This window comes from Trachemys scripta, chromosome 1 (assembly GCF_013100865.1).
Source record: "Trachemys scripta elegans isolate TJP31775 chromosome 1, CAS_Tse_1.0, whole genome shotgun sequence".
Lineage (NCBI taxonomy): Eukaryota > Metazoa > Chordata > Testudines > Emydidae > Trachemys > Trachemys scripta.
In genome coordinates this window covers 141,346,224-141,359,698 of record NC_048298.1, presented here as the reverse complement: position 1 = coordinate 141,359,698, position 13,475 = coordinate 141,346,224, and the positions used below count along the sequence as shown (strand labels likewise).

The 13,475-nt window shown below is 41.0% G+C and overlaps 2 protein-coding genes across 6 annotated transcripts in view; one reads left to right on the top strand and one right to left on the bottom strand.

The window, feature by feature from the left end:
- Positions 1-13,475, bottom strand: part of MAN1A2 (mannosidase alpha class 1A member 2) — a 295,186-nt gene that overhangs the window by 118,443 nt on the left and 163,268 nt on the right. The gene's annotated exons all lie outside the window — the stretch shown is intronic.
- LOC117873406 (signal peptide peptidase-like 2B) lies at positions 11,408-13,222 on the top strand. The gene has a single exon (XM_034762763.1). The coding sequence runs from the start codon at positions 11,408-11,410 to the stop codon at positions 13,220-13,222; it is 1,815 nt and encodes a 604-aa protein (XP_034618654.1).

Sequence of the window (13,475 nt, the reverse complement as noted above, 5' to 3'; positions counted from 1 at the left end):
GTATGGCGTCTGCAGTGTTCACCCAGGAAAAAAGGTGCGAAATGGTTGTCTGCCGTTGCTTTCATAGAGGGAGGGGTGAGGCTGTACCCAGAACTACCTGCGACAATGTTTTTTGCCCCATCAAGCCCTGGGATCTCAACCCAAAATTCCAATGGGCAGGGGAGACTGCGGGACCTATGGGATAACTACCCACAGTGCAACGCTCCGGAAATCGACGCTAGCCCCGGTACATGGACGCACACCACCGAATTAATGTGCTTAGTGTGGCCGCATACATTCAACTGTATACAATCTGTTTCCAAAATTCGAATTCTGTAATATTCGGATTAATCCCATAGTGTAGACATACCCTAAGGAAGGAAGTCAGAGAGAGAGACAGAACCTGAAAATGGAGTTCACTACAGCTTCACTGATGAATTATGGCTTGACCAGAATGGACTATGCTTTAACCTTCATTTCTCTATGCTAACCTAAGGACTTCCAGTGCTGTGGTCCAGTTGACTAATATATCCCAATCTGTTTTGAACATGTTGTTTGGGGTGTCACTGCAAATACTGGGTCAGGTGCATTAGTCCCTGAAGAGTACACAAGTCTCTAATGCTGATGACGCTCATTAAAAAAAATACATGTTAATTAAATCTGTGACTGCTCTCCTTGGGAGAGAATTGTATCTCTCCTGCACTGCAGTTTTATCCTCATTCTGCCATATATTTCGTGTTATGGCAGTCTCAGATGATGACACAGCATATGTTGTTCAATTTAAGAACACTTTCACTGCAGATCTGACAAAAGACAAAGAAGGTACCAATTTGAGATTTCTAAAGATGGCTACAGCACTCAACCTAAGGTTTAAGAATTTAAAGTGCCTTCCAAAATCTGAGAGGGAGTAGGTATGGAACATGCTGCAAGAGAGTCTTGAAAGAGCAACACCTTGATGCAGAAACGGCTTTTTATGTGACTCAGATGATGAAAATGAATGTGCGTCATTCCGCATTGCTTTGGATTGTTATCGAACAGAACCTATCATCAGCATGTAAACGCCCTCTGGAATGGTGGTCGAAGCATGAAGGGGAATACGAATGTTTAGCATATCTGGCACGTAAATATCTTGCAACGCCAGCAACAACACTGCCATGTGAATACCTGTTCTCACTTTCAAGTGACATTGTAAATAAGAAGTGGGCAGCATTATCTCCATAAATGTAAACAAACTTGTTTTTCTTGGTGACTGGCTGAACAAGAAGTAGGACTGAGTGGAGTTGTAGGCTCTAAAGTTTTACATTGTTTTATTTTTGAATGCAGTGATGCAAAAAAAATTCTACATTTGTAAGCTGCACTTTCACAATAAAAAGAGATTACATTACAGTACTTGTATGAGGTGAATTGAAAAATATTATTTATTTTGTTTATCTTTTTTACAGTGCAAATATTTGTAAAAAAAATAACATAAAGTCAGCACTGTACACTTTGTATTCTGTGTTGTAACTTAAATCAATATATTTGAAAATGTAGAAAGCAACCAAAATATTTAAATAAATGGCATTCTATTATTATTTAACAGTGCGATTAAAACAAGGATTAATTATGACTTTTTTTAATCTCATGATTAATCACGATTATTTTTTTAAATAATTTGACAGCCCTAATGTAAATGCATTCTCATTGTTTTCCAAAATACTGGAAGTAACTGCAGGTGGAAAAACCATATTCCTTTGTTTAGGGTGGGGTAGCTCCTGTTTGTCTGGCAAACATATTTTAAGAATTACAATTTCACTATATGTCCATAACTTTGCATCAGTTACTTGCACCTATATTACACAATGATACTAATAATCAGTCAGTTATGAGCTTTCCATTGACATATTACATGACATCTTTCAGAGACAGATTATGCTCACTCACTGCTAGATATCAGGGCACCCTTTGCCCTCAGGCTGTGCCTCATATCCTCTCTCAACCTTTTTTTTGCTAGACTGAACACGCCAAGCTCTTTCAGTCTCCTCACATAAGATAGGCTGTCCATTCCTCTGATCATCCTAGTAGCTCTTCTCTGTACTTGTCCCAGTTTGACTTCCTCTTTCTTGAACATGGGTGACCAGACTTGTGAAACCTCCAGATGAGGTCTTACCAGTGCCTTATACAATGCATTAATGCTTCTCTATCTCTAGTGGAAATGCCTTGCCTAATATGTTCTAGGATGGAGATTGCCTTTTTCAGAGCTACATCACATCTGTAATTGCTCAGAATCTATATGTTGACAACCCTGGCCAGCACACACTTCTTTTCCCACAGAGGTCAAGGTATCTGTGTTGTTAGTTCCAAACTGTCTCTCTGGAAACACCACATTAATCTGCACAGAGATCAGGAAGTAGCCACTTGCTCCTCCCTCTCCACTGACTCACCCTCCTGGGGCTAGTAAAACAGATTTTTTCAAACAACCAATCCAAGGCCTGCCTACCAAACATCCTAATTTCCCGCCCCCCTGTAGCTCCCTGTTCCCCCTCCCTACTCCTCACAAAGTTCTCTGCCTCCAGCTCCTGCCAGTCCCCATAATAAAACAAAAAAATTGGGTAGATTGGCTACTGACTATTCTGCTGTATTCACAGTAAACCTCCCCATAAAATAAAAACATGTTATACTATAACAAACACAACTCATAGCAAGCAACATAAGTTATTACATCTTTACTGCACAGCTGTATAAAGATATGGACTAGAAATGTCAGTGGTGGCTGTTCACCAGGAACCCTGGTGTAAGCACATTGTCTTGAACTACATAGGTAAGGCCCTACCAAATTCACAGCCATGAAAAATGCGTCACAGACCGTAAAATCTGGTCTTTTGTGTACTTTTACCCTCTACTATTCAGATTTCATGGGGGAGACCAGTGTTTCTCAAATTGGGGGTCCTGACCCTAAAAAGGAGTTACAGGGGGGTTGCAAGGTTATTTAGGGGGTTTGCAATATTGCCACTATTACTTCTGCACTGCCTTCAGAGCTGGGCGGCTGGAGAGCAGTGGCTGTTGACCAGGTACCCAGCTCTAAAGGCAGCGCCGCACCAGCAGCAGGGCCCTATACATAGGCAAGCACAAAGTGGCTGCATAGAAATCCTCTCACTTTTTTTTCTTGATTGGCATATATGCACTATAATCCTTTCAGTCTGCAAATCTATGCAAGCTAAAAAGTGAATATGTTCTTAAATGTCATATGCAATTTGGGTCCTCCAAAGGTGGGTGAAATATATATTATATATATTTTCCAGACCTGAAGAAGATCTCTGTGTAAGCTCAAAAGCTTGTCTCTCTCACCAACAGAAGCTGATCCAATAATTACCTTCCCTATCTTGTCTCTCTAATATCTTGGTACCAAAACAGCTACAACAATACTAAATGAGACATTTTGACATGCATCAAAAAGACTCCACTAGAATCTTTTTTCAAAATGCCTATTTTTGGACCACAGCCCAAATGATCCAATATTTTCTGCACTCCAACAAGGCATAGCAAATTTCAAGAAAATCCACACAAGCATGTGGACTATAGAGGACTCCGAAGCATTGTTCTTTAAGCAAGAAGGACAGAAGCACAATGAAGGGAAAGGACTCCTGTATACATCCATTTGCAGCATAGGAGGGCCTGAACGATGTGAAATGGCCCATTCATTGTAATGAGATGTTCTCAACTGAATGAGAATACCCCATGGAGGTGACTACTACCTGCAAAAATAGCTCTGAGATGTGTGACCTGCTCAATTCATCTCAGTTCATGTTCCCATCCCCCTCCCGCATGCTTTTGATGCTGTGGTATGCACAAAGTATGCCTCTTCTCAGCTCCCCACCCAGAACTCAGCTCACAGGGAAAGGGTCCAATGCTTGTAGCTGGACACATGCCCCTCAGAACCTGGCACACACTGGAGGCAGTGACAGGGCTCAGACACCCTCAGAGAAGCAAGGCCTCTTCATATGAGGGGGGACTCAGCCCCCCCTGGAGGGGCAGGAGCCCCTCATATGTTGGCACAGACATGGGAAGGGAAAATGTGGGACTGACAGGTGCTCCTGCCCCTAGTCTACCCCAGTCCTCGTGCCACTCAAACCCACCTCCTACTTCCCAATGTCCCATCCCCTCCACTCAGGAATACCCATGATGCGAACCAACTGTAACAGAACTACACCATCACCAAGGAAACAGAAGACATTGCCAAAGTGCCACTGTGTTCCACCTACCTTCAGATGCTGAAATAGTCCTTTGGGGCCAGGGACAGCCATGTTTAAGTTAAAGCAGCTGCGAATATGCTCCAAATTACGACAGGCAAACTGGTCACCAGTTTTCTAAAAGATACGTTTTTAGTTCAAAAAGGAACTATTTCAGGGAAATTCTATGGTCTGTGTTCTATAGGATGATCACAATGGCCCCCTCTGTCCTTGGAATCTATGAGGTCAGAAGGGATCACTGTGATCGTGCAGGAGGTGAGACTAGATGATCACAGTGACCCCTGTTTGAACTATAGCATATCTTTTAGAAAACATCTAATCTGAATTTTAAAATTGCCAGTGATTGAGAATCTACCATAACCCTGGGTAAATTGCTCCCACGCTTAATTACCCTCGTGCCTTTATTAGCATTCTGAATTTGTCTAGCTTTAATATCCAGACACTAGATCTTGTTATACCTTTGTGTACTATACAAAAGAGCCCATTATCAAATATTTGTTCCCCATCTGGGTACTTAGGACTGTGATCAAGTCACCCCTTAACCTGCTCTTGGTTAAACTTAAATGATTGCACTCCTGGACTCTATAACTATAAGGCATGTTTTCCAATCCTGTAAATAAAGCATACATTTTTTAACAGCGCGGTAAGTAACCATTGGAACACTTTACCAAAGACTGTGGTGCATTCTCTCTCCATCACTGGCAATTTTTCAATCAAGATTGGATGTTTTTCTAAAAGATCTGCTCTAGGAATTATTTGGGGGAAATTCTATGGCGTGTGGCACACAGGAAATCCGACAAGATGATCTCAGAGGTCCCTTCTCAGGCTGGAATATATGAATCATTCTCAAGGCTCTGCTCTGAATCCTCTCCAATTTATCAACATCCTTCTTGAATTGTGGATGCCTGAACTGGACACAGTATTCCTGTAGGGGCTGCACCAGTATCAAGTATAGAGGTAATATAATTTCCCTACTCCTACTCAATATTCCCATTTATGAAAAGTCCAGTACATATGAAATGGCTAAGGATTGGCATTACAATCTGTACTGTTTTGTGTGCATGTGTGTCTGGGGTCTGACATTTATGAAAAAAATGTGAAATTGCCAGTAGGGAATTGTCACATCAGAGAGTAACAGAGCTCTCATGACCACTTAAGAACACAGAGCTCATTTCTTGGCAATATAGTGAAATCTAATCTTTATATGATGGGATATCCACAATGTAATTCTCTCCTCTGTATTTCAACTTTTTGGTAAACTATTAGTGCAGATAAGCCCCTTCTAAGGGAAAGCCAAGCCTGCTGTCTGCAAACAGTTCATGAAACATGCTGTTTCACTGACTGAAGGGCTGTACTTTACATATTCAAGTCAGTTGTGGGACAAAAAGGTTCATTCCATTTCACTGGCATGCATCACCATAAGTTTCTTTAAGAAACCTGAACAAAAGACACACTGTATATCAATCTTCTGGAAAAGGATTGTTTTGATTATCTGTGAATAGCCTATCAGGTATTCAACATCCCTATTCCTCTATTTTCAATGACAGCTTTCAGGGTGAATTTATCCACCTGAATTTTATTATCAACTCACCCAGAAAGAGATGCCACTTTGATGATGGTTATCAAAATAAGAAAAGACAATCACATAAAAGAACTGTTTTATATCTGAGGCCAGCAAAGGTAAACACAATAAATAATTGGGCTTTTTATGTTGTGTAGATTTAATATAAGTAGCCTAGTTCAGAGAAAATAAAATGATAAATCATCCCTTTTATGATGTTAATAAATAAAGTAGATGAGAATACTTTGTTAGGATGGCATATAGCCCTCATCCTCCTACATGCATGCAAATACCACTAAAATAAAGTTTGCTTTGTTCTTTTTACATAATACTATTTTTTAAACATAGCAATATGCTATGGTGTAAATTTCATACGATTTCAGGCTTGTATCATATGTAAAGAATGACTGTCTATCCATTACTAGGGTTCTGTTATTTTAGGGCATTTTTTTAGTGTTTTACTTGTTTGCTGCTGCTGGGGTTTCTTTATTTGGTTTTATCAATCAAATTTGGAGTTTTTATGATCCACAAAGTTCCACCTTGTAAGAAAAAACAAGAATTCTGGGTTGAGGGGGTGAGTTTAAGCAGTTCTTTATCTCTCCGGACAATCCATTCTTTGTGCCAAACAAGCTAGAGCTGATTTATGAGTTTAGAAATTCCACATGAAGCTTTTTACTAAGTAGCCAGTAATTCTGGAAATGTATATTCTGAGAGAATATCTATCTGTAATTTGACAATATCCTTAAAACATAGTTAAAATCAAAGGGGATTACAAAACAGTATTCAACAAAACTCTCAAAGTTCTAAAGGAAATACCTGACAAACAATTTTCTAGCAGTTCAGAGCAGGATATGCCAAACAATCGAGGAAGGAATTTGTTTGTCAAAATGCAGAGGGAGGGGATTAAAGTTTCAAGTATTCCATTTCTAGCCAAAAGCTTTTGAGGTTGAAACTCAGAATCCAGGTTCAATCAGACAGAAAGAGTCCTTGTAGTGATAAAAGGAAGTGATTAATTCTCACCTGACCTGAGAGATGAAAATAATGGAAGACAGGCTTCCCAAGAGAGAGAGCTGATGATACCATGAAACAATGGATTTGAACAACTTTCTATTATTTGTCCTCGTTATGGAGCAGCCAGTAGACTTTTCATAGTTAATTAAGGCTGTAGCCCAGTTCCTATTATAAGCCCTCTATTTTTCACTCCCCTCTAAAATCTGCAAATAAAGACTTATGGGGTTGAAAATCAGGAAGGTGCTTCTAGAGCAAATGTAAAAGTTTTCTATCACGTTGCATGCAAATTGAATGAGGGGTTCCTGAACTATGGATCTCCCATAACTGACTGGCATTCTGTTTGCAAGTTCTTATACCTTTATGTGCTCACTTTTAACTTAAAAAGTACATGGAGTACAGGCAAACACACATCAGTGAACTCCACTGGATCAGCATTATGCCCTTCATTGGTTTTGGGAGCACCCAAGTACAGAAAATAAGAGATTTGATGTTCTTTTCTGGAACATTAGCTCCAATTAACCATCTTCAGATTGCTGCGATATAAGGAGGGTTATCACTGCCTGCTAATGATCCACACAAAGTTCACCAGACAGAGAAACTGCAATCAAGAGTAGAGCTGATACTGCATCCCTTGAGAATGCTTTAGAGAGAGCCCCTCATCCACAGTAAACATGGGCAAAATGGAACCACCACCATTGCTTTCAATATCAAAATATCCTTTGGTCTATGTGAAGGAGCACCAGACTCGGAGCAACGAGACCATGGGGGCAGATTCATTTGACTTGAATGGTCCTCCACAGATTTACACTCGCGGAGGATCTAGCCCCATTAGCCCATTATTACTTATAATTCTATGGAGTTTACAAGCTGCCTTCTTGAGGAAGACTTACCCCTACTTTAGGGAGAAGCGAAGAGTCTCCCATCTCGCAAATGAACAACAGAAGGCGGACCATGTCACACGTGTGTAGCTGGAATAAAACTGACATCTCTAACATGGCAGGTGAAAATCTCATCCATATAGCCACATTGTCTCTCAAGAATAATAGACAAAATCTATTTGCTTTGTTATGCTGTCTGCAAATATGATTATTCTTGCATAACCCATCGTCACAAAGCACTCTGAGGCCAACAGCTATAGGTAAAGGAAAAGTATCATTAAAAAATAAATATCACCTAGGAGTCCTAATTCCTCTGCTCACTAGATACTACTCCCTTCCAAAAACTAGTAGTAAAACGCAAGAATCCTGATAGCCAGCATTCTTCGGCTGCCTAACAAATAGTTGAAACTGAAGTTCTGTGTACTCCAGCAGGAAGAGCTCTGCAGGAAGAGAAAGAATGGTTTTACAGTTAAGTCACTGATTGGAATCCAGGAGACATAGATTCTGTACTTGGCTATACTATAGACTTCCTATTTGATGCTGGGCAATTCAATTAAAACAGAATTTTCAGAGGTTACCACTAACTGTGTGTTCTTTATTTTCTGGGTACCCAAACTTCATACACTAAGGGTTTGATTTTCAGAAACGCTAAGCACTCACAGCAACAACTGAAAGCTGAAAAATCAGACTCTAGGTGTGTCAAGTTAGGCCTCCAACTATTGAGGCACCCTAATTAATGGACACTTTTGAATATTTTGTCCATAAACCTGTCCATAACTCAGTTCTCCATGTGTAAAATGGAGATAATATCTCCATTTCTCACAGGGATGTTATGGAGATAATTTCATTAATGTTTATGAGGAGCTCAGATACCATGTTAATGAACACCACAGAAAAGTCCAAGAATAAAGGGTTTGGGTTGTGTGCAGTAAATAAGGCATGAAGCCACACATTGAATTAATAAAAAAGAAACACTAAATCAAGTAAGCATTTGAGCACTGGCACCTGAGGTACCATGCATTGCCCACCCTATGCAATGAATGAAATAGGGGACTTTGTGGAACTGATAATATGTGTCAAGTATCTGAAAGGTAGCCGTGTTAGTCTGTATCCACAAAAACAATATGGAGCCCAGTGGCACCTTAAAGACTAACAGATTTATTTGGGCATAAGCTTTCGTGAGTAAAAAACCCACTTCTTCAGATGTTTTTTACCCACAAAAGCTTATGCCCAAATAAATCTGTTAGTCTTTAAGGTGCCACCGGACTCCTCGTTGTTTTAATAATATGTGATCATGTAAGTAAAGGCTACCTCATAGTGCATATGCAGAAAATGACAGAATTAACACTGCATGGACTATATAATTGAATGGTCATTATTCATGACAAAAATGATACCACAAGCTTAAAATATAACAAAATTTAAACACAAAAACTGTTAAATGTACAGTTAAGTGTCCTTAGCTACTCATGCTAAACATGAGACTTTAATTCCCCAAATTCAAATCTTGGAAAAACAGGAAATGCAGAGTTAAGGTTCTCCCAAGTAATCCATTAAAAGAAAATTAGAGTTACAATAACCCCCCTACACAGACACATAAATACTAGAACAACAGGAAATGTAGAGTTAAGGTGACATAGCACACAGTTCAACCACAAAATTTAACTCTGTTTTTGTATGGATAGAAAGAGAAACTAAGAACATTACAGCACCTTACCTATGTCTAACAAAAATCTGCCACTTTCTCTGTGCCCACCACTACTCCAAATCAGGACTCCCATTCATACATTCCAACAGGATCCTCAACATGGTCCGTATAACAGTACTGACAGTGAGCAATTTCTACTGGTTGACAGAAATCACAGTGGTCACGCTAAGCTTTCCCTCATTACTTACTGGTTGCACAATCACAATTAAAGAGTCTAATAATGAATTACAGCACATCCTTAAATTACTTTTCTACAGTTCACACATGTGACCAAAGGAAAATATTCCCCACTCTCAAAAGAATGATGCAACAAGCTGCTAGCTTCCAAATCGGAGGTGGAGACGAGTGGTTGCGATGTGGGGCAGTATCACCTTAACTCTGCAATTACCAGTTTTGGTACATTTGTGGAGGGGGAGGGGTTGTACACAGCCCTCAGAAGGAAAGCAATGGACAGGTGCTGGCCTTTAGACAAGTTGCCTTGCTGAGGGTATTACACAGTATAAGGGAGTGGGATATGGGTCCCCACCTAGAGAGAGGTGACAGCTGGCGATCTGAGACCTGATGTGGCACTCATGGAGGGGGCCCCGGAGCAGGGTGTTACAGACGCTATTACCCCAAAACTGTTACAAATGGCCCCCCAGTCATTCTGTCAGTTAACCCAGTGGGATATATACAACCTGCTGATTTTACTTGGCAAAAAGGGTGAGATCACAAAGACAAATCAGTGAGTCTATACGAATTTTAAAGGCTAAGCTATTGATGGGGCAGAGGTCCTTGTGCAAGGCCAAATTAATTGAGCATCTCAAGAAGGGGGACACCTAGATCTCACTGAAATAACTACTACTGTATTATGTCTAGAGTAATACATGCACTCCCTGTCTGCGCAGGAAGGCTACTGTCACTGCCACACATTTTGTGAACACTCACAACACTGATGCTAGCCCAAAAGACAATATACACAATGAATAGTACAGTTCTCTTATTACAAATCTGTTCAAGTTTATGCCAGTCTTATGCAGTCAGGAGGCTCCTGAGCAGCCCCTCATTTGGGTAAAATCTGGGTGTCTGACCTAGTTCTGCAGAGAAACAAGTAAAAGGAACCCATGTAACACCACTTTTTGGAACTTAAGGTTCTGCTAACCACCTCTCTTCTGCTCCTTCAATTTCCTGGTCACTCACCTACTTTTTATATGTCCCCCACTTTCCCATGCCTGAGTCTCTCAAAATACTCTCTTGCCCTGCTTTCTTTCTCCCAATATGTCTCCTCCCTCTCATGCTCTATATACACTCTCCCTCTTAGGTTTTATCACATGCAAAACAGGAGGAGCCAGAAGCAAACATCCTGGAAACAATGATAGATGGCAGCAATTTTTACTAAAGTTAAATGTGTACAAGTAGGGTGACCAGACAGCAAATGTGAAAAATCGGGACGGGGGGGGGGGTAATAGGAGCCTATATAAGAAAAAGACCCCAAAATCGGAACTGTCCCTATAAAATCAGGACATTTGGTCACCCTATTTACAAGGCAGTTGCTCCTGAAATTATGAAGTATTTTAAACAAAATCTGAAATCACAAGATTGGTGATAAAACCACAAGAACTAGCCACTCTGCCTCTACAACTACATGAGAAGAAGGCAGGGGCAGAGCTTCTTAGGCTGCTTGGGGAGAGGAAGGAGCTTGCTGTGTGATAGCAAAAGCCAGAACTTGTCTCCATGGGCAGATGGTAAGACTTGCAATATAACAGGCACAGCAGGACTTGTCTCCAGGGCGAGGTTACAGAGCTCGCAATGTAACAGACAGGGTGGGGTTTGTATCCATGGGGAAGGGGACAGGCTTGTCATATAACAGGATGGAGACTCTCCCAGACTGGGAGGAGGAGGGGTTTGCTATGTAACAGACAGAGGGCGGGGCTCATCTCCATGGGGCCACAGTTTATTATGTAATAGGTGGAGGAGTGGATGTCTCACCACAAGGAGAAAAGCTTTCTATGTGACAGGGAGTGTGGTGAGAGAAGGCAACCTGCAGAACCCAGAAAAGAAGATGACACTGCTGCTGTCCTGCCTCCTACTGCTTCTTAGTCCACATGTGCTTGCTCAGCACCTTGGAGTCATCAGAGTCATTCCAGAGAAGGGAGGGGATTACTGCTTCCTCTTCCCTTCTCACTGGGTGCAATCACTGCAGGATAAGAGTGGAAAAACCAAATGGCTTCAGCCACATCAGGACCTAACTTACTCAACCTTGTGTTGTCTTCCTTCCTCCTTTGGCGAGGAGGATTGTGATGGTGGGGGACTCAGCACTAGAATCGCCTCAGTGAGGAAGGGTAACTGCAACTTCTTTGAGAACGGCAGACTCCAGAGAATAAATGGAACACAAGTGCTATTAATCCTTGGTGGAGATGCCCCAATATCCCTCACAGGAGGCAGTGGATTGGGCCACAACTGGGGTCACTGTGAGGAGAGCATTACTCCTGTAAATCTGCTCAGTGACATGGACATAATCTATTTATTCTTCAAACACTTGGGCAGGCTCTTGAGATACAATACGGGGATCATGTTCATCCTTGCTGTAGGCACAGTCACCACTGGAGGCTACTGGGCAGGAAACATAGAGAAGAAAAGGCAGCAATACATGAAGTGCAGATGCAAAAATGAAGAAGATTTTGATGATGTAACAATTGACCCTGATGTCCTCTTTATCTGTGCAAGTGTAGTAATGTCCTCCTTCATGCTGCTTGCTCTCTACTACTTCTACGATAACTTGGTGAATATAATGATAGGATTTTTTAGCTTATATGCATCCATTGGGCTTTACAGTTGTTTGTCTCCCTCTGTGAACAAACTCCCATTTGGAGAATACAAACTCCATTTACCATATTTTCACAATGGTCCACAAGTTAGGACATTGTTCCTGGCAGGATTTTCTGTCTCCATCACTATCACATGGATGATCTTCAGAAATGAGGATCAGTGGGCCTGGGTCCTGCAAGATTTTTTAGGAATCGTTATCTGCCTTTATGTTCTAAAAACAATCCGCATGCCTACCTTGAAGAACTGCAGTTTGTTTCTAGCCGCTCTTTTGGTCTATGATGTGTTTTTCGTATTTATCACTCCTTTTCTAACCAAGTCTGGGGAGAGCATAATGGAAGTGGCAGCTCTCGGACCATCTGACACTGTCAGTCGTGAAAAGATCCCTTTTTTGTTGAAGGTTCCAACATTATCCTCTGCATCAACCTTTAATGACAGCCCCTTTACTATCCTTGGCCTTGGTGACATTGTAATTCCTGGTTTCCTGATAGCCTACTGCCACAGATTTGATGTTCAGGTGCACTCCTCCAGAGTCTATTTTGTAGCTTCTACCATAGCTTATAGCTCTGGCCTCCTGGTGACCTTTGTAGTGTCAGCATTAATGCAAACGGGTCAGCCAGCTCTCCTCTACTTGGTGCCCTTTACGCTTACCACTAGCCTGGTTGTTGCTCTTCTGCGCAAAGAACTCACAATTTTTTGGACAGGCAGTGGTTTTACAGAGGACTTATCTTGTCCTTCCTCAGAGATCAGCTATCCAGATACCCCAAGAGATTCAAATACACAAGTGTGTCAACAAGAAAGGGAAGAAAAACGGATCAATTTCACATTCAATGAAGAACAGCTAGATAACTCCATTGTAGTGACAGAAGAATTGACTGATTTCAACATATACGTTGAACAGAACTCAGACTCCATGCTATGTAAAGAAGAACCAATCAATCAACATGATGGTGAGCATAAGGGAGAGATTCTCAAAGCAGAGAAGAATGAGTCAGACTCTATGATAGAGGAAAAAGCTCCACAAACATACCCAGAAAACCTCAACATGTAATTATGATGTTGGTTTTGCAATCACTGAAGAGTCTGCCTCGAAAATGGATCAAAAATGCAAGAACATTCAATCTCAGTGTAGTAATAAACCTATAACATGTAAATCATCTTTCTAAAATGCAGTGCTTTACGTGTTCTGATATGTGCATGTGACAATTTTGACTAGACATCTGTACCATTTTGTTGTTCTTATGCTAGAAAGGTACAAATATTTTTTTCAAGTCATTTTATTAATGTTATTTTAAAAAGAAAGG